Below are 21,663 nucleotides of genomic sequence, written 5' to 3'. Positions count from 1 at the left end.
ACTGTTTTTTTCCCAGTGATCTCTTGTTACACCAAATTGATAGACCTATATTAGGTTTCCATTCATATCTACTTTCGCCCCAGGCCAGTAGGAGCCTTAGCACTCTGGAGGTGTTACGCAAGCCTGGGGATGGGGGAACCATTTAAGAGTGTCCTTTAAGGGTTCTGAGAGGAACACTGTTTATTCTTTCTTGCCTGGGAGAAGGCCGTTTGGTGCCTGGCCACCAGTGGTATCTAAAGTGGGTAAAAATATAATCTTTAGGACTCCTTTGATGTTCCTACAGGAACTTGCCAGGCTAGAAAGATATGCTTCACTGATTTAAAAAAAAATAAATCTGTATTTTGTATTTTAAAAATTTTATTCTTCCACTTCCATGATTTATTATCAAAGAAATTACCTATTTTGCTCAGCACATCACTCTGAATGCTATGACTCAAATGGTGAGAACTGCACATTATTGCGTAGAAATGTGATGTACTGGAGGGTTTGGTGGTTAACAAGAATTGGTACTCTTGAATCTGCTGCTGGCAAGCATTGTGTTGCTGAGATTAAAACTAAATGGAAAGTTACATTCTATATGTTTTGATATTGCATGTGCATAGTGATGAACATGCCAGTAAATAAATGTCACTTTTCAGCAAGGATTACTGCTTCCAATAATATGTTCAGAACAGTATTCATGTAACTGTGTTATAGTTGATACATGGGAAGATATGCCTTTCACCAGTCTTCCAGCTTTCCGACATCAGTGCTGAGCAAAACTTGTGTAAACTAGGTGTTGCAGCAGTTTAATATTCTATGTAGGCAGTATTATATGAGCACTTCTACATTTTAGAGTAACTCTAACTTTTTATTTGTGCATATTTTTTTAGTAATTTTTATTTTAAATTTACTAGAACCACAGTTCAAACCCGTGACTAAGGAGATGTTTATGGCTGTACCAAGGATTATCAGAAGCACTGTTAAATTAGTGGACCTGAACAGCTTTTACAGGGAATTATTTAACTACTTTGTTCCAAATGGGAACAGGTAAGAATTGAAAGAGTGTATGATTATTGGTTTTCAAGCCTTTATTTTTTAGTAGTTAATTGGTGTGACTGATAAATCATAACTTAATGTAGGCTGTTTTGAAACCAAACAGCAACTAAGTCTGGAGTTATCATATTCCGTGCCCCTCCCCCCATCCATACTCCTTATTTGAGTAGGGTTGTGTTAAATGAAAATACCAATTATCTTTACTAATATTATAGCAAAATTAAACAGCAAGTTCAACAGAAATAAATTGTTTAACTTAGTTTAGACCTGGCCTTAAATATCTATGTTAGAAAAGATTTGCAGGTATAGCTATACCAGTAAAACCTCTTAGTGTGGTTGCAGCCTATTGGTTAAAAATACTTTTGCCAGTATGCCTTATTCCAGTTTGACAAGCTAATAAGCTATGCCTATAAAATACTTTTTACATTGGGACAACTGTGGCTACATTAGGGTTTTTCCCAGTATAAAATTGTTACAAAGCCTCTACCCCCACTCCCACATACCTACCTACCTACCTACCTACCTGTATGTATGTATGTATGTATGTAACTGACATTGCTATCTCAGGGAAAGTTTCTGCTGTAGACCTGGCTTAAGATATTGAGTAACATTTTTGAGAAATTATTTGAGAAGAACTGGGGGTCTGTCTTTTCAGATTTCAGTAAATACTTTGCTGAATAGTCTTACTCTTGTCTTGCAGAGCAGCATTGAGTGTTGCACAGATGAACAAGATGAATATGAAAGCCACCAATTCCAGGCTACAAATCCTGAAAGAACTTTCCATTGTAGAAATTGACAAACAAGGAAATGCTAAGTTAATTGTGTAAATTTAAGCCTAAATGAACTAATCATCTTTTGATAGAAGGAATTTGGGTGCAGCTCCTGGCATATTGGAAGACATAGTTCTCTGTTTATAAAAATGATACATATTGTGAAAATTTGTTGTTAATGTGACTGTATTAGGATTCTCTTTGTAATACCGAATTGTGAATTAAAAAGCATATAACAAGTTTTCTAAACTACTTTTTGTTTTTAAGATTTGTAGGACATAGTGGACAGAACCATGTTTTTAACTCCATCATGTTTCAGTATTTGTTTTCCTGCGTGGGTATTAATGGCATCTAGCCAAAATTTTTTACTTGTACTTGGATTCCTGAGTAAGTGATATGAAAGCCAAGTAGGCTATTTAAGTTTTACTACTTTTATAGGTCACAGTTTAGGGCAACTGGCCATGTATTCCCCATCAGTGGCCCAGCAAGGGCACCCACTTTTAGGCTTCTGGTTCCTCAACTATTACCTGTCCTGGATGGAGAGAGAAACATCTCACTTCCTCCTGACCAGGATATTTCCAGGCTGCACAGTTCCCTGCCTACGCTGTGAAATCAACCACAAGACCAACAGCCTAGGCAGGTTTGCTTTGCCTTCTTTTCAGAGATTGAGCCCTTTGTTTCCTCTTTGACATAGGACTATATGCAACTCCCAGTTTAGGTCAATGGGAATCTTTCAGTTGACATTAATGGAAGCTGGATTGGACCCATAGTCACTATTAAAAGATAATTAATTCTTGGCATGTTTTGTCTGGTGTATCGAAGTCACAGGACCAAGGCATAATTTCTGGAAGCATTTAGAGCATTTACATCTATAAGTCCTTGTGGCAAGTTTTACTGTGTAAGCTTCAGACTTAATGTTTTTAAAGAGATGTAGTGGATTACTTGCACACCAACTGTTCATAATTGATAGATTTTGTTTTTAAAACAAAAAGCTTCCTGAGGAATGCTAGTCTGTTTTGTAATAACATTGTTTGTTCACCAATGTATTTTTAGGCATCTTGCAAAAATGTAGTGCAGTTAAAACTACAGTAGAACCTGAGAGTTACAAACCCCCACAAATAGAGGTTGTTCGTAACTCTGAAACATTCATAACTGAACAAAACGTTATGGTTCTTTCAAAAGTTTACAACTAAACATTGACTGAATACAGCTTTGAAATTTTACTGTACAGAAGAAAAATGTTGCTTTCCCTTTATTGTTTAGCAGTTTACGTTTAACACAGTACTGTACTGTATTTGCCCTTTTTTTTTTTTTTGTTGGGTCTCTGCTGCTCCCTGATTATGTACTTCCGGTTCCAAACGAGGTGCATGGTTGACTGGTCAGTTTGTAACTCTGAGATTCTACTGTTTATAACAATTTACGTACAATAGGTGGCCAGAATCCTAGATCTGCTGGGGAAAAGCTCTCCAAAGGCAACTATGGAATTCACCTTTGCTTTGAATATTCTAAAGATCAACACACTGAATAACTTATCAGTGAGTGTAATAAGTATTGAATTAAGTATTTGGAAAATGCAAGAGTATCTGCTTCCTTTTTGAGCTTATGAACTGATACTGTAGAAGGTGGAATAATTTCAATTCTTTAATTTTCTTAACATTTCCTTGTGAATTTTTTTTTAATTTTTAAAGGAATATGGATTGATATAATTTAAGTACAAATTAAATGAATAGTTTCCAATAAAGTTACTGTACATTAGTTTATGAATTTTTTGTCTTCATACTGAACTGGCAGAAGGGAGCTGTTTTATCTTAGTTTGCACTGTGTACAAATAGCAAGCTGTAACAACATTTTTTAGTATTTGTGAGCTACACAAACCTGACATATTGAGAGACTCATAAAAGACTGAGTAAAGTTTTTTGTTGCTAGCAGTCACATGTATCTCTGGACAACCAGAGTACAAACAGCTGATGCTTTTGTGTTGTTCTGAGATGGAGTGGCTACTGTCACATTACTCTTCTGTAATAAGGTAAAATACATCCTGGAATAGTACATATACAAACTTTCTGTAGGATTTGATTTTTGAAAATAATTGTTTCTCTAGATATGTTCACACACTGTTGCAATATATTCTGTTTTCATATTTGCTTGCTTGCTTTTTTTTTTTTTTTTTTGAGGGGAGAATGCAGGAACATACTATGAGTTCAAATAGTGATAAATGGAAAAAAGTATTTTAAAATTTGCTGTTTCACAAGCTTGCAATCATAGTAACTTCAATGGCCAGTTCTACTGAGTGGTAGTGATCAGTTATTTTATTTCAGTATATGCACTTAAAAATACAAAATAAAAAACCCTCTCCTGTACTCTAGGTGTCTTGAAAAGCAATTAAAATTACTATATGGACTTGCTCCTTAAATTCTACCCAGAAAACTAAGTGGCACGTAGTACAGGTACTGCAGCTTTTACACAGTATTATATAAAATATTGTATACTACAGTTAGTCCATAAATATTTATTGCGCTCTGAAATAATTAACATAAGAAACAATTTGTAGCTATCAGAGCAACTCTTGTGAATTTCAAAGTAAATGTCCTTATTCTAATTATTTCAAATTCATTGTTGTTCCAATAGTGTAATGTACAATTGAATGTGCTTTTTCATTAAAAAAAAAAGAAAATAGTGATCTTTTACTGTACCAAATTCTATTCTGCTTCAAGTTGATTTTTTAATTATGTTGCCTGGACAACCATCATAACAAACATTCTGAGGGACAACTATAAACATCAGAAGGGGAAGCTACTGATGCATTAAATAACTTTTTTAGAGAAAACCAGAACATGAACTACTTGCTCAGCAGGGAAGCTTTTCTCTTCACAACTCCTGAATTTCCCTTAACCTATGCAGGTTTTTTTGTTTTATTGGGTTTTTTTGGTAGTACAGTCAAACCACATGCTTAAACTGTTCAATAAAACAATCACTTTGTTTCTGATTCAAGCTATTGTGGCATAGCATAGCATCCACCAGACTGCTATCTTTTTATAAACCTTCCCAGTTTACATGCAGAAATTAAACAATTAGAATACGCCACATTTTTTAATTTGAGATGAACTCACTTCACAGACTGATTATGCTTGGTTAGATCAAAACTGTCAGTCACTTTCTGTTCTAGAGTCAGGCTGCTTTGCTCTTCCTGTCTTCTGTAATGGTAAAGATTAAATTGCTTATCACTTAGATGAAGTGACATGAGTGATTGGGGGTGGGCAACACTGCATCTGAAATGGTGCTGAGCGTGGTTTAAAGGCAAATGTAGCCAAAGATAAACCATCTGCAGGGCCACTTTAGAAATTGGTTAAATTCTGAAAGTCTGTCTCTGTCCTTTGCAGCTAAATTGTGTTTAATGGGGGTTTGGTTACAACTGTTGCTGAAATCCACTGTCAGCAACAGGCCACTCTGCTAAGGTAGACAAAGTTTAAGACAACAGAGTTTAGGATTCCTAGAACTAGAAGGACTAAGGCCTAACAATAAGTGCTTCTTACAGTTGCAGAAACTCAGTAGGGTTGCTGGCACATAGTTTTAGACCTTTACTACCTGTACTAAGTTCAGATCCCTACTTGGAAGAAATAGATGTTCAGAAATGTGTGTGGATTTGCAACAGCTACAGGGAACTGTATTTAAACGTGTTTAGGAGTTAGTGATGTCATCAACTGTAGCAGGGCAACAGAGAACACTCAGCTGTGTATCTGGCAGGTACCTGAGAGGGGTGATTATTAATAATGGCAACCAGAGGCATAAAAAAAGGCATTTTCAGGGCCCCTCAAAACATTAAATTGAAATACCTGTCATGATTTCAATAAACAATACTGAGTTCTTTTTATTTCCCTTCTGTGGGCTTTTATTATATTTTAAAGCTTTTCTTTGCAATCCTGAGCCCTAGAAACAGCCATGCCAGTCTTATTGCTTGTAAATTAGGGCAGCGTCCTCTTCCTGGCTCCAGTAAGATTGGAGGCTGGGGCCGAAGATGGTGCATGTTGTCCATGCTGCTGCCTGCGCAATAAGGGGTGTAGGGGGGAGAGATTTAAAGCTTATTTACAAGCCTGCAAAACTGGGCCACGGTTACAGTCGCCTACTTAATGCTGCAGCAGTGTCGGGAGAGGAGTTACACTCTGTGGATGCTGCAACTTGCAGTCGGGGAAGAAGAGAAGGCTGTATCCTGTCCTTAATTTGTAATGAAAGAGGTGCTGGGGTCAAGCAACTTTTACATTAATAACTCATGCAGCAAGCCTAGAGGTGCTGGGGCTATGAACTGCCAAGCTCTGGCAAAAATTAAGCATGGGTTATAACCTCTGCTGGTGCTGAAACCTGCAGCGGTGGGAGGGGAACCTGTACCCTCTACTGATGCTGGATCATCAGCAGTTGGGAGGTTGCACCCAGTGCGGATGCAGTGCAGAAGGGGGGAGATGCTCTACGTGCTGCAGCCTCAGCAGGTGAGGGGGGCGGGGCCTGCACCCTTTGCGGATGCTCCACCCCAGCGCGCCCAAGGCAGCGTCCAGGCCCCTGCAGCAGGGGGGGGCGGGCGCGGCTTCTGCGGCGCCTGCGCACTGAGGCTGGGCGGGTCACGTGAGAGAGGGGCCCGGCTCCCTCAGCCGCAGGGCGGGCAGGCGGGAGGCGGAGCTGAGGGAGGAGCCGGCGGCGCCCCGACCCCCAGGGCGAACATGGCCGGTAGCTAGTGGGTCCGGGGCGCTGCGGAGGGAGCCGGGCCGGTGAGAAGCAGCCTCTCCCCCGCGGCTCCTTACGCTCCCCCCCCTTCTCTCCCGCAGGGGCTGCGGCCGGGACCTGCTCCCCGGGGCGCTGGGGAGCCTCCCCGCTCCGGGCGGGCGCCGGGAGAGCCGAGGCCATGGACGAGCAGAGCGTGGAGGTGAGGGGATGGGCAGCATCCACCTGCTGGGGCGGGGCGGGCCCGGCTCCCCTCCCCTCCCTGCTGGGCACTGGCGGAGGCCGCCTGCGCCCGAGCTGGGGGTGCCAGGACGCCTGGGTTCGCCCCGGCCCCTTGTGCGGCAGGTCGAGGTGAGCAGCGCTCTGCTGCCGGGTCTCCCTGGTTGAAACGGTGCTGGCCTCCCCTGCTGGCTGCGCAGGAAAGTCGGGCCTCGCCCCCCTGCTAGGATGGTGTGTGCATCAGCCTTGGGGGAGGGAGAACAGGTGGCTGATGTTTGGGTTTCCAGAAAGCCTCCAGCCAAGTCCCTTGTGAGAGAATAAAGAAACTAGGGCCTGGCCTCTACCAAAGACTTAAATTGACCTAGCTGTGGTGCTCGGGGGTGTGAATTGTCCTCTCATTTCACACCCCTTCGAGGCAAAGTGAGGTTGATCTAAGCTGTGGTGTCAACACCGCTAATTCGACGCAAGAATTCTTTCATTGACCTAGCTACAGTTTCTTCAGCAGATGGATTTGCTACAGCAACAGAAAAAACCTCTTCTGTCTCTAGCAAGTGTCTACACTGTGGCAGCGTAACTGCAGCTGTGTCACCATCGTGCTTGTAATATAGACATACCATGAGTAGTTGTGGGGTGAGAGGTTGAACAGTGCTGTAAATTATTGCCCAAGAGGCAGAAAACAAAGTATAGGTGTAAGTGGGTGTTTTTCAGCAGTCACACGGCAATGGCTGGGTGCCACAAGGTTCTGTACTGAGACTTGAGGTTTAACATACGCATTAATGATCTGGAAAAGGGAGTGAGCAGTGAAAGCGACAAAAAATGCAGGTGACACAAAATTATTTAGGTTAGTCCAGGTTAGAGAAGATTTTGAAGAACTTCAGAAACACATAACAAAGCTAGGAATGAAGAGCATGGTGGCTGATTAACGTTAGTTTTGGCACGTGAAAGGTAAAATGCACATTGGAAGGAGTAATTGGAATCCATCAAACACTCTGCTGCTATATTAGTTGTAACCACACAAGAAAAAGGTCCCAAACACCATTGTGGACAGTTTTCGTGAAAAAACATCAGCTCAGTATGCAGTAATAGGAAACAAACAATATTATGGTATAGGAAATACAGAAAATATTATGCCACTTGTGTAAATAAATAAAAGGTTGCCCTCATCTGAAATACTGTATTCAGTTATGGTCACTTTTCCTCAATAATTTGAGCAACAATAGGATTTCAGAGATAGGAGACAAGTGTTTTGAGGTATGGAAAGGTTTATATAAGAAGAGAATTAGAAGATATAAGGGCTTATTTACACTGGGAAATTGACCATCATAGCTCTAGCAGATTAACTATTCAGCTATAGGTACTCAGGAATAAGTGATTTTTGAGCTGTCCTCTGGATTCTTTCTAATATGTCCACCTCCTTCCTAAATTGTGGTGCCCAGAATTGGACACAGTACTCCAGCTGGGGCCTCAGCAGTTCTGAGTAGAGTGGGACAGTTACCTCCCATGTCTTACATACAACACTCCTGTTAATACACCCAAGAATAATATTGGCCTTTTTTTTTTTTTTGAAGCCACATCAAATTGGCAATTCATATTCAGTTGAATGTTGATACATTGGACATGGTTCAGTGAAAAGCCACAAGAATGATTAAAGGATTGGAAAACATGTCTTACAGCGGTAGACTTAAGGAGCTTGAGCTTTCTAACTTAATAAAGAGAAGGTTAAAGGGTGAGATCACAGTCTATAAGTACCTACATGGGAAACAAATATTTGATAATGTGCTTATTGATTGAGCAAGCTATTATAACAAGATCTAATGACAGTAAATAGGCAACTTCAAACTGGAAATAAGGTGTACATTTTTAACAATTAGAGTAATTGGATGTTTCTCTAAAAAATATGCTCTAGTTGAAATAGGAATTATTGTGGGGAAGTTCTATGGCTTGTGCTATCAGGAGGTCAGACTAAGTGATCGCATTGGCCCTCCTGGCTTTAGAATCTGGTTCTGTATGTGTAGAGTGCTTGTTCGTTCAGGATATTCAGTGCCCTACATATACAAGGGGGAATAGTGTCTTGGCTATAGACATATACAGATGGAAAAAAATAAAGTGATAAACCAAAGTGAGCTAACAGCATGTTCATGGGAAAAGGAGAAAATGGGAAAGTGTGATCCATGGTTGTTTATCTTGAGACATGCCACCATCATGATTCAAGTCCAACATGTCATCCATAGCCTTGTAAAGTAGGACTTATTGTTGTTAAACCTGATGCTTTGACTGCTGAACATCTAACAAGCTTCAAATATATATCTTACCACTCGTGTGAATCTTAACTTTTTGCAGAGCATTGCTGAGGTGTTCCGATGTTTTATTTGTATGGAAAAGTTGCGTGATGCACGTCTGTGTCCACATTGCTCCAAGCTATGTTGTTTCAGTTGCATTCGGGTAAGTTCACATTTTATTTTCTAATTTCTATGTATACATAGATTCTTAAATAAAGAGCTACAGGGCAAACGTACTTGTGTCCTTTGTTGGAGCACTGAGAGTTTCCTTACTCTGTGTTCCTTGTTTCTCCCTATGAAAGTTATGACTTGTACCATGACCAACCCTTTTGGATCACTCAATACCAATTAATTGGCTGGAAGAGTCACTTATGAGCAGCAAGCATACAACAATCCCTTCCTCTAACATCTCATAAGAGGCCTTTTCAGTAATGCCAGCCTGGGAAATGAGACTAGACCTGCAGTACAGAGTTGTGCTAGGCCATATCATCTTTGTCATTTGTGAGGCCCCATCCATACTAAAACAGGCTTCAATCATGGCTGCTGAATTGTTTGCCTGGCACCATGTTCAGAAGCCATGCTAGAAGCATGTTGAGTGGGTAGTTGGGTAATCTTGGGCATGGTTTTTCCTGCCACAAAATTATGAGCACTGAAGTACCAAGTCAGTCGCTACTGTTGTATTTGACAGTAACACTTACAGCATGGTTTTGAGTGTAGGATCTATGACTTGTGAAGGTGGAAAATTTTGAGATCTTGGTTAGTGTTTATGGGTCTGGCAAATAGAAAATCCATCCTTTGACTTGTAACTTGTGCACATGATTATAGATCAAGATATTAAGGACTCTAACCGTGATTAAGGATGTTAGTTGGGTTACTGTTGCCCTCTGGAAGTGGTTCTTAACTTTTTTGGGCTCGGGACCCATTTGTAAACCTTGATGGACTGTCATGACCTTGAGAGATGTCCCCAGACTGAATTCTCTTCCTCTCAGTGGTCTGTCCTTGGTGAGGGGGAGCTTAGAGTTCAGATTCCAGATACTTTGGCCAGGATGGGACAACCCATCCCCCACTGGCAACTTGGGGGCACGGTGGTAAGATGAGACCCACCCAAAAATCCAGTCCTCCCCCCCCCGTGATGCATGAGACACAGAAGATAAAGCATGGATTTGGGGTCCTGGGGGTAAAGGGAGGTCAGGGAAGCCTAGGGGTGTAATGAGGAAGGAGTTGGGGGGGGGGCGGCTGGGGAAGGACATGGGGGGGGCGGGGTCTGAGGGAGGTACAGCAAGCCAACACCTCCTCAGAAAATACATACACCTCACACGGCCCATGGGAAGCAGAGAGTAAAGAGGATTTGGGGTCTTTGCGGTAAAGTGGGTAGGCTGGGGGAAGGAGTTATTGGGCAGAAAGGGCTGTGAGTACAGTGAGGGAAGATCCGGGGGCCTAGGGGCTAGGATGGCCAGTCTGATGGGGAGGAGTCACTCAGCTGTGGGGGAAGGATAGATTGGGAGGCCCATTCTGGAAGGGATGGAGGGCAGGATGAGGTATGGAAAATGGGGTGTCACCTGGCAGTGGGGCAGGGAATTATCTTGGAGGAGGGAAAGTATCCACAGGAGACTGTGATACCAACTATACCCTCCCAGCTCCTGTCCTGGGGGTCCAGCTGGGCTCAGCTCCCCATTCTGGACATTGTGACCAGGTGCATGGGGTAATAATGCTCCTCATTCAAATTCGGCCCATCCATCCCTCTGTCATCATGTCAGAGGGGTGGGGTGGGCCAAATCGCTACACTGTTCAACCCATCACAACATTCAGAGCAGAGAGCTCTGAGTTCAGCCAGCCCCATGACCCTTTGACATTTTCTGGTGACCCAATTTTGGGTCATAGCCCATGGGCTGAGAAACTTTGCTCTGGCAGAGAGGAGTTTTTATTTCGAGACTTAAGACGTAGTAGTTTGAATAAGTTAAGCAGTTTTATCACTAAAGTTTGAATTTGCAGTTTATATTAAGGTGATCCAGTTCTCACCTGGCCTATATGTGCCTTTTTAATGAAGTTTATCTTCCCAACCCTGCCATTCAATGCCTACTGGATTGCTAGTCAATAAATCAATTAATTGTAATATCTCCTGAAGGAAAGCTATATGACTAGCTAAGTAGCAGAATGTGGTTCCTTGAAAACTAGACTGGAGAAACACCTGCAATATCTTTGCTTTTTACTAGAATATGCCCCTTAGTGTATAACTATGGGACTGTGAGATAGATTCTGTGGCTTCTGGTGGTATGCCAGACATCTCAAAACTCCCTTTACTGTAACAGTAGAACTGTTGTTAAATCAGCTCTCCCCACCCAAAAAAACCCCATTCTGTTTCCTTTGGGGGTTAAAATAGCTGTATGTAAAACTGAGATTGCTTGTATTCACTAAATCTCATTAATTTAAAATCATGAGTGTAAATAAGGGAAAAATACAGGAGGATTGGCACAGGAAAAATGACTTATAGTGTAAATGAGGCAAAAGTGAAACCAGTGTGTGTGAATGTTTCATATCTTTAATTCTCTTGTGTGTCTCAAAATGTGCCTATCCTCTTTTTCCATAGCGTTGGCTGACTGAACAAAGAGCTCAGTGCCCTCACTGTCGGTAAGATATTTTTAATAAATTAGAAATACAGTATAACTCTGTAGTCAGCTTTCTTATGGTTATTAGGTGTGTGGAGGGTTTTTTTTGTTTTGTTTTGGTGTCTCGGTCAGTATACCATATGTATCACAAGCTTCTCTTTTGAAGGTTGTTCTTAATGTGATATAAAGCCTTATCTAAACTGGCAAAGTAATTATTTTAAATCCTATTTTAGTATGGCCAGGATTGACCTATGTAAAATTTTGGTGGCCTGCAACATGAAAGTCAGACTAGATGATCACTATGGTCCCTTCCAGCCTTAGTCTATGAATCTAACTTTAACATTTTGTTGGTTTTATTTATTTATTTTGCAGAGCCCCACTCCAGCTACGGGAACTTGTAAACTGTCGTTGGGCAGAAGAGGTTACGCAGCAGCTTGACACACTTCAGCTATGCAATCTCACTAAGCATGAAGAAAATGAAAAAGACAAGTATGTAGAATAGACTCTTCTAAAATTTGAGGATTTTGTAGTTTGTCTCAAACAGCAGACATTTAATTCCACTCTCTTAAAATTAGGGAATGGTTTAGTTAGTTCCTAAGTACTGAAAGCTGAAATGTGCTACCATGTAATAGAAGCAGTCAGTAAGTATGCTTCCTTTTACACTGTCCAGCTGAAAGATGGTAAGAGTTTGGCAGTTGATTGATTTGATTATTTATTTCTAGAAATGGTACCAGTTTCTGTAAGTAGCACTAAAAGCTAAGTCTTTACAGGTTTTTCTGTTTTTATTACCTTGAAAGTTACAGTTGAATTAGCCTGTCCTAACATACTTTGAATGAAAGGCATGGGAAGATTGAAGAGGGGTGCCTCTTTCGTATTGCTCGTAGCCATTCACAGTGACCATCTGGACGCCAGATGATGAAAGCAAAGAAGGCATTTTAGAGATTCCTCTGATAATGCATTCAGAAACCTAAAGGGACTCCTGGATGTGCTAGTGCATAAGCCTAGACAAGTCTTTATGTATTTATTTCCCGTATGACATTTGGTCTAAGGCATGCATAGTCTAAAATCCCTCCATGTAGGATTTGCAGTGATGTGGATAACTAAGATTTATTGGTCATATATTGTGCAATTTAACTGTCACTTGTAAATGCCATTTCTCCTGGGATTTCATATAGTGGAGAAAGAACTATGTGAACCAACTTCTTAAATCTTCTGATATGGGCATTCTCTGATACTTGGATAGCATGAAGAATACAGTGCTAATATCACAGCAAAAAGGCATCCCCCTTTGGAGAACTGCAATTTGCAATATTCCATAATATTGCTGATTTATGCAGATTGTTTTATTGCTAATCATTATAGCACATGAATAGAAAGAGGTTCTGGAGTAAAGCTCATTGGAAGAGTATTGAGAGTTCCTGCAAAGAGTGGGCAGAATACAGCAGGAAATAAGGGAGGATGTACAAAGATGAGAAAGGGGATGGGGGGAAAAAAGGAAGGGTAGGAATAGCAATTTGTTTCCCCCTCCCCCCAAGTGAGAATATTTTCCCACTGAGCAGTGGTGAATAAGGCAATAAAATAATTCATAATTATAACAAAGTATAATAGTTCTTCAAGTCTTTGTCCGTGTGGATCCCATTCAAGATGCATGTGTGTCATGTATCTTGAGGGCAGTCCACACTGAGAAACTGTCGTTAAGAACCACAGTTATTTTCAGGTAAGTAACTGTTCTGAACTGCATAAAGGCACTATTCCATCCTTGATCTTTGTGCAAACTTCTCATTTACATCATTCAGAGATCTGCTGTGATGGTGCTTTATAAGCCTGCTCACAGACTATGAAGAATCTGGGATACTGTAGTGACAAAACAATATTTGGAACCACTGCCAGTATTCAGAAATCAGCCATTTTCATGAACAAAGGTACAGAACAAGAAAAAAATTGAGCTGATGAAAACGATAGCACTAGTTGAAGCCACAATTAAAGGCTAATATAAAGCAACCCTTCAGATGTCACATTTCCCAGTTTAACTATCTGATGGTCAAATGTATGCAAACTAAGACATTGAAATATTGAATTTCTGTGTATTTAAGTTGTTGTTGCATTCTTTTTCTTTAATTATTCATTTTAGTTTCTCTATACTCTTCCAGTAAAAATAGGTTGACAAAAAGTCATCAAAGAATTAATCTGAATGTATAGATCTTGCACAGAGTCCTGGAGACAGTATTATAACTGACTAGTTTCACCCTTACTGCAGAAGAAAGCTGGGACTACTTATGATACGTGAATCAGCTTTCTATATTCAGTAGCCATATATAGGCAAGAAGTATCATACCGTTTTTTGGGAGTCTCTGAACAGTGTGTGCTGTCATCTGGGTCCAGTACTGATAGAAACTTTACAGTAAAGCCAGGCCACCATGACCCTCTTAAGTCTTGAAGGGAGTAACTTAATTTCCCTTTAAGTTCAAGTATCTTGGACCCAGATTGTTAAGTGTAGCTGAGAAACCTGTGTTTAAAGAAACTCGTCATTTGCCATTTGGTTTGAGAGAGTAGTCTTGTTACATATGAACCTTCTTCTAGTTAAAATGTTGATGCCTCACTTTGGCACTTAGATGCCACATTGATCCACACCTCAGAATACTTTAGGTTTACAAAACCTTTCTGAGTTACTAGACTGAAATGCCAACAATCATTTAAAATTTTTAGCTTCTAGAATCAGTGAATTCAAAGCCTGGTTCATTAGTATACCATGCAGCTAAGATGGTGCTTAAAACCAGCTTCCAGAGTGCACTTTCTCACCTCCAGGAGAAATTTCCTGGGAAGATATATGTGAGACGAAGTAAAATGATGGCATGCTTTGCAAGGCAAGAAGAATACATCTAATTAATTTTGCTATTGGCTATTGGGAAACCATTTGTAACTCCTAGATTTTGAGCTTTGCTCTCAAAATCATGTCAACAAAACAAATCAAGCTTCTGAACCTTTTCAGACTCCGCGCACCACTATGTAATTAACCATCACTGTTTTTTGGTTGTTTTTTTAAGGTGTGAAAACCATCATGAAAAACTCAGTGTATTCTGCTGGACATGTAAGAAATGTATCTGTCACCAGTGTGCTCTCTGGGGAGGAATGGTGAGTAGAAGACTTGTAGCATGTTATGTCCACGTGGAGCACAGGAAATTATCTTAGTAGTGCCTGAATTGTATTACAGAAGCAATGCCAATGGCATGAAATTGTTAGCATTGTTTTCAAATTACCTTTAAAATACTCTAGTTACAGTATGTGAACAAATGTGTCTTATGAATTTTGACATAGATAATATCAGAGGGGTATCCCTGTTAGTCTGGATCTGTAAAAGCAGCAAAGAATCCTGTGGCACCTTATAGACTAACAGACGTTTTGGAGCATGAGTTTTCGTGGGTGAATACCCACTTCGTCAGATGCATGTAGTGGATATGTCCAGGGGCAGGTATATATATGCAGGCAAGCTAGAGATAATGAGGTTAGTTCAATCAGGGAGGATGAGGCCCTGTTCTAGCAGTTGAGATGTGAAAACCAAGGGAGGAGAAACTGGTTTTGTAGTTGGCAAGCCATTCACGGTCTTTGTTTAATCCTGAGCTGATGGTGTCAAATATGCAGATGAACTGAAGCTCAGCAGGTCCCAGACTTCAAAGAGAAACTACTGAGTCTGTAAGGTGCCACAGGATTCTTTGCTGCTCTGACATAGATAATGTTTCCTGTTACAAGTTCAAGCTTCTTCTGGAAAGATGCTAGAATTACCATCCTGAGTATGAATTTAGTAACCAAGACTGTTGTAGATAACCTGAAAGTGACAATGAATTCCTAGCACAAAAAATAAATCTTTCACATAATCATGTAACACAAATTACATTTGTGTTGTACATACTCAGCAATAATCTTCAGTAGTTGAAAGCTAATCTTAAACTCAAAAGAAACAACCATCTCTCTTTTTGAAACACTGTCTGTAGGCATCTGCTCAGTCTTCACCAACCTGAGTGGAAACTAGAACACACTTTCCCTCATTTATCTTTTATACAATGTGGCCAGCTGTAAGAACTACCTTAGACTTCACTGTTAAGTGTTATAAATCTGAATGACTGAGGAGGCACTCTCTAGTCTCTAGCCCAAAAGTGAAACTCGTTAACAAAACTTTTTTTAAACACAAAACAGGTATTTTTGTGACACTTTCAAATGTTGGGTTTTTACAATTCAGTTTATTTTTATTGTAGGAAAAAGTACCTGTGTTGTAAAATCCATGAAGTAATTAATTGTCTGTTTTAGGAAAAAAGGGAGAACAGGATACAAAGGCTTCACATTATGAATCATCTGTTAAACACTTAATGTTTTTAAAAAGCTCTGCAACTCTGTGAAAGCCCACAAGAACCTGAAATTGAAATAGTTAAAGCTGGTGTGGACAGAACTGGAACCTGTCCCTAGTTGACCTAAATACTGTTTTTAAAAGGGTGGGGAGGAATAGCATAAATCATAGGAAAAAAACCTGTATTTTTAGTTTCTTAATACTGTTTTTATAACATTGCTTCTTTGTTTTATTTCTGACAATCTTTTAAGTCTGATATCCCTTTACCCCATATTGAAAAGGAGGAGATCCCTTGCTGGCACTCAGCGCTTTATAAGCCCCTCAGATGCCCAACTATTTAATACTGTACCAGTTAAATAATCCCAATTGAGACAGACACACACCTCATACTTGGGAATGTAAGTGGTTGAGTGTCACTAATTCAGTTTTTTGCTATCATGTTAGCTCAAAATACGTATACCTCTTTCCCCCTAATTTAATTAGCCCAAGTGCTGCACAGTAAATGCTGGGACTCATTTTGGATGAGTGCTCAGTCTCCAAATAGCTCTCCACAGAAAGCATTTCTGGTGCAGAAGCCAGATCCAAGACTTGTTACTAAGGGAAGTGAAAGACAGACTTCCTACAGACAATCTGCTCTGGATCTTTCCCAAGTTGAATGGTACCATAGAAGGGGAAAAAACTCCTAATTTAACAGGGATGGAGTATAGCTAAAATATGATATTCTGTTGATCTTTTCTTTTAATAGCATGGAGGACATACTTTTAAGCCACTAGCTGAAATTTATGAGCAACATGTCACAAAAGTGAATGAGGAGGTAGCAAAACTTCGGAGGAGACTTATGGAGTTGATCAGTCTAGTGCAAGAAGTGGTAAGAAAATGTTTCCACTCTCTTATAACTGTATAATGTATTGATATATTCAGGTTATCTGTAGGAGGTGGTATAGTTAAAGCAGTACAATTCCCACAGTGTGAGTGCAGTCATATGCGTATAAGGGTGCCTTGGAATGAGCTATACTGGTATATGGCAGCTTTTATACCAATATAACTCTGCCCGTGCTAAAGATTGTACCAGTAAAAAAGCGCGCCTACACATCTGTAACTGGTATAGTGTTACATGTACAAAAAGTACCAGGCCTTCGTGGTGTAAGCTGAAGATTTGAAATTCTGTTGGGGAGACTCAACCCCTCAGTTTTGGGGGAGATTTTACTGATATCTATGCAGTTTAGTGTGCAAACCTTTTTGAATAAGATTGAAAAGAGAGTAAAATAGGGCTCCATTTGCTCTGCATGGACACATACTATCTCCTTTGCACTACTGTAAGAGAAGGAGTTGCCTGTTGCTCTTGGTCATAATTTTCTCTTTGTTGTGCTGTGCATGTACTGGCTAGTTAGTCACCCTTCATCCCAGAGTTGTCTGAAATTTTTTGGTGCTGTGGTATGTGTATATGGTCGAGATGATTCAAGGATGAAAGGCACTATGTAAAGAAAACTGTGCGCATTCATTTTCCCTTTTCTGTTTATGGATGCTATACTCAAGAAAGTACTTGTTCTATGTAGTACCCTGTGCAGAAAAAGAAACAAGTAGTTCCAAGAGAGTGTTTAATTTGTCATAGCAAGTGTTTTACATGTTTGTCTATGATGAGAAAAATGTATTATTTTTAGTTTTAACCTTCAGTCAACCACCAGAGGGCAACTGCATTCTCTGCTGTTTTATGCTGTACGTCTGTAGCTTTTATGAAGTTTCAAAAAGGGCTCACTCTGTACCTTAAGAACTCAGTTTTGGATGTGTACAATATTCTTCGTTTTGATAGTCAATTTTTCTAGGCTATCCAAAGAGAGAGAACACTTTTGGCATGTCTTTTAATTAGGAATTCTGTATTTCCAAATCCTTGTCAACGGAAAAGCACTCCATTGAAATGGACAGGGTATGATGAGAGGCAAAGATATGGACAAAAAACAGAAGATTATTCCTTTTTGTACATTACCTCTGAACTGTCCTTTAGGAGAGGAATGTAGAGGCAGTGCGCAGCGCAAAGGATGAACGAGTTCGGGAAATTAGGAATGCAGTGGAGATGATGATTGCCCGATTAGACACTCAACTGAAGAACAAGCTTATAACACTAATGGGTAGGTATTAATCTTATCTGATGTAAGTGGAAGTAACAGACTAAAGGAAAATCTTCTGGCAAGTTTTTTTTCTAGAAACACAACTACATACAGCAGTTTCCTGGCGTCAGGTTGAAGACAGAAGACTTCTACATATAGCAATGTCATTAGTTAATTGCGTGGTTACTGTGATATAATGCATTTTGTTAGATGTAACTGTTTTCATTCCATGAAGCTACTATATGGTAACTCAGATTACATGTACCACTTTGCTACAATTAATGATTGTACGCTTTTGAAGATGTAACGTGCAAAGTGATATTTCCTGATTGCTGTAATTTGTCACTTCTGATATCTACTATCCAAACCTAACTTTTAAAAATATTATTTCTGTATGGAATATTTCTGCTGAGTAGCATTTCAGATTAGTAAATAAATAAATATTACCCTGCTCTCACTACTGGACATCAGGGAGGAATCAGAACTTCTAGATTTTGTTCCTGAGTCTGTCACTGACTTTGGTCCAGTGATTTAACCTTTCCCTCTATTTAGCCTTTTTACAAATGGGAAGTAGGTAGTATGTATACACAGGGGAACCGATGCTTGTATAACACTTATATACAGGTATCTCATTTTTTTTAATAAGACTCCACTTATATGCAAAGCAATTTACAGTGCAGTCTTTGGGTTTCCCTCTGTAAATGTTTTTTTTAAATAAAACCTGTATTTTAAATGAAATAGTTTTGTTCCAGATTGGAAACATCTCTACAATTGACTCTTAGGTTCATTCTTGAAGACAGTATGTTTCAATGGCTAGAACGTTGGGCTGGAAATCAGGAGACCTGGATTATATTTGCAACTCTGCCACTGACTGTGTGACTTCTTGCAAATCACTTTGCCTCAGCTTCTCCGTTCATACTTGCATTCCATTGTTAACTGCTGTGTAAAAGCTAAATATTATAATTATCCTAAACTGGAATATCAGTCTCTTTGGAAATAGGGGTGATAAGAACAATTTTTTTTAAGGATTTAGTCATGCAATATACAAAACTAAATCTGTTAGACTGGAAACTCATGGAGATATGGACTGTCTCTAAGCCCAACAATAATACAAACCATAAATAATAATAAACTATGCTGAAAACTTACTCATGACATTTGAAATTTTGTTCAGAGGAAAATATAAAATCGGAACTTTACATACTGGAAAAGGATACAGAATGTAATCAATACATCTTTTCAAAGCTACCATATTTTTTATTGCATAGACACTAAATCAAAACAAGTATAATACCCTATCTAGAGTTTTAACAGAATCACTTAGTTTTTAGCAAAAAAAAAAAATCGTCTTAAATTCTTCTGATTAAACTATTTGTAAGTTAAAATCTGCAATGAGTGCATTTAACCATATCATACTGAATACTGCAATCAATTGCAAAATTTGTTTTATTGGTTCAGTGTTTGAAAGTCAGTCATTAAACTATTTATGAATTCTCTCTTTATTTGGTTAACACAGAATAACACTTTGCACTTATATAGCACTTTTTCAAGGCCCTCCGATTCATTTACAAGAATTAATGTGTGATAGACTCAAAATAAGAGTTGATTTTTCTTTCTTCTTTGTCTTGTCACAGCCTTAATGGTAGCTGTAATACAGAAACACTATATTTAAATATCAGTGTTTAATTATTTTTTCCTTAAAAGGTTTAAGGCCTACAAAAGTCATTTTTAAATTAGATTTCAGATGTTACAAAAGGAGGTTTGGTCAGATCAGAGAGAGTTCAATGAAATCCAGATCTGCTTTTCTCTCAAAAGCCTGTGTCATTTCTGGGACACCAAGAATGCTTCATTAATGTCTTAAACCTCAAGTGAATCATTCACTGCAGCTCTAATTAAAACAACAGGCTTCCTTTAAAATGTGTTCTCCATCAACCTTGATATATTTAGAAATTCTTTAACTTAGATTTAGAGCAATCTCCAGAAGGGAGGTTCATTTCTTTAAAAAAACAAACAAACAAACAAAAACACCATAACCACACAACACACGATCACTAAATCTCATTTCTTTTAAACAGGTCAGAAGACATCACTCACCCAAGAAACTGAACTTCTGGAGTCTCTGCTACAGGAAGTAGAACACCAGGTGATTTTAAAAAAAACAAACAACCCACTACTGCCCCATAGTTAAAATGTTGGAAGCTGCACAAAGACACTTTATGAACTTGCCTCTTTTGTTACTCTGAATTATGTATTAATGAGTAAGGTAGAATTAGGTTTGAATTGGGCTTAGATAGGTCACCCAAAATTACTTTAAAAAGAAAAAAACTAACTGTGGCTTCTATCTCTAAATCAGGAACAACCTTGTTCTAGTTAATCTTTTTTGTCTTTTGAATAGCTAGTACAGAAGTAATTAGCAGTTATTATATGACAACATTTGTTATTTATTCATTTATATAGCATAGCTTAGTGCTTGGAGCACAAGACTGATTTTTGTCACTTTCACTGCTGCCCACAGGTTATGAATAGCAATAATTAAAACAAAAAAAAACCCACAAAATTGGCCAGTTTTCACTCTGCAGTTCTGGAAAGTTATGAGATGCGGCAAATGCTCTGGAGGTCTCAGACGGCAGCTGTGGGAAGATGGCACAGCATTGTTTTTTTTCCTTCCACTCAGTTCACTTTTGGAAGGTTGTTTTTTGTTTTTGTTTGTTTTTTTCCTCACAGAGGGTTAGAAAATTTTTTGTAAGTGAAAGCTTAAATTCTGCAGAAGTTGCTGTTAATCCTGAAAGAGGTCCTGCTTATCCTGAACTAGTGTGTTCCCAAACGGATTTTTCAAGCCTTAGGTGTAATAATTCTCTCATGACACTGCTTGATGCTTTAAATTGCCAAAAAAATTTTCAAAGCTCCTGAAAAGGAAATCTTTTCTTTGCATGCAGTTAATCTTCTGTCCTGTATTCTTTTTTTCTGTGTTCCAGTGAATGTTAACTCAAATTCACCATCTGTTCTGGAAATGCCATTCTCCCCTTGCACTTGAGACAACTTTTTTCAGAACGATGTTTTCATGCCTGAGGCACCAGCTAGTGTTCTTCAGCAAATCCTGTTACACGTTGTATGTGGGCCTATTTTTTTAAATTTTCTTTCGATTTCCACTACATTCCAAAACCCCTTTTTGCTATAGAGTGACCTCTATAGATGAGGACTTTTTAAACCTTTTTCACCCTTTTAATGTGGTAAGGATTTCAATCCATGTGCATCTTTGCAGAGCAGTTTTGTATTGTATAGAACTTATTAAAATACAGTGAACTGGAACTATAAGAACATGTCCCAAAAAAAGGTAGGTAACTTAAGTCATATTTCAAATATTTACTGTAACCATGATTCTTAAGCAGTAGACAGATGTCTCTGTATCTCCCAAAATTCTGAGGTTTATTAGTACTCTTTAAAAAGTTACATTACATGTGCACCAGTTGGCAAGAGGCTTTGGATTTAATAATCTTTTTATTGATGTAATATTAAAAATGCATATCATTATTCTTGTCTGAGCATGGTAGAAAGTTTTATATTTACAGCTCAGGCCCACTGTTCCTGCCTTTCAATTAT

At 39.1% G+C, this 21,663-nt stretch overlaps 2 protein-coding genes across 5 annotated transcripts in view; both read left to right on the top strand.

Annotated features, from left to right (window-relative positions):
* The window catches only part of SKA2 (spindle and kinetochore associated complex subunit 2), a 29,344-nt gene extending 26,342 nt beyond the window's left edge, over window positions 1–3,002 (top strand). For all 4 annotated transcript variants that reach the window (XM_030536526.1, XM_030536530.1, XM_030536528.1 and 1 more), the window contains 2 exons: window positions 897–1,029; window positions 1,736–3,002. In XM_030536526.1, the coding sequence (XP_030392386.1) occupies window positions 897–1,029; window positions 1,736–1,862 (260 nt within the window). In that variant the 3' untranslated portion in view covers window positions 1,863–3,002. The remainder of the gene's footprint in view (window positions 1–896; window positions 1,030–1,735) is intronic.
* Window positions 3,003–6,446: 3,444 nt separating this feature from the next.
* Window positions 6,447–21,663, top strand: part of TRIM37 (tripartite motif containing 37) — a 50,757-nt gene continuing 35,540 nt past the window's right edge. The window contains 8 exon segments of the mRNA XM_030536509.1: window positions 6,447–6,717; window positions 9,075–9,176; window positions 11,601–11,641; window positions 11,992–12,108; window positions 14,664–14,751; window positions 16,704–16,826; window positions 17,961–18,084; window positions 20,139–20,206. Of these exon segments, the coding sequence (XP_030392369.1) occupies window positions 6,697–6,717; window positions 9,075–9,176; window positions 11,601–11,641; window positions 11,992–12,108; window positions 14,664–14,751; window positions 16,704–16,826; window positions 17,961–18,084; window positions 20,139–20,206 (684 nt within the window). The 5' untranslated portion in view covers window positions 6,447–6,696.

This window comes from Gopherus evgoodei, chromosome 17 (assembly GCF_007399415.2).
Source record: "Gopherus evgoodei ecotype Sinaloan lineage chromosome 17, rGopEvg1_v1.p, whole genome shotgun sequence".
In the NCBI taxonomy this organism is placed as follows: Eukaryota; Metazoa; Chordata; order Testudines; family Testudinidae; genus Gopherus; species Gopherus evgoodei.
This window is presented reverse-complemented; position numbering and strand designations above follow the sequence as displayed.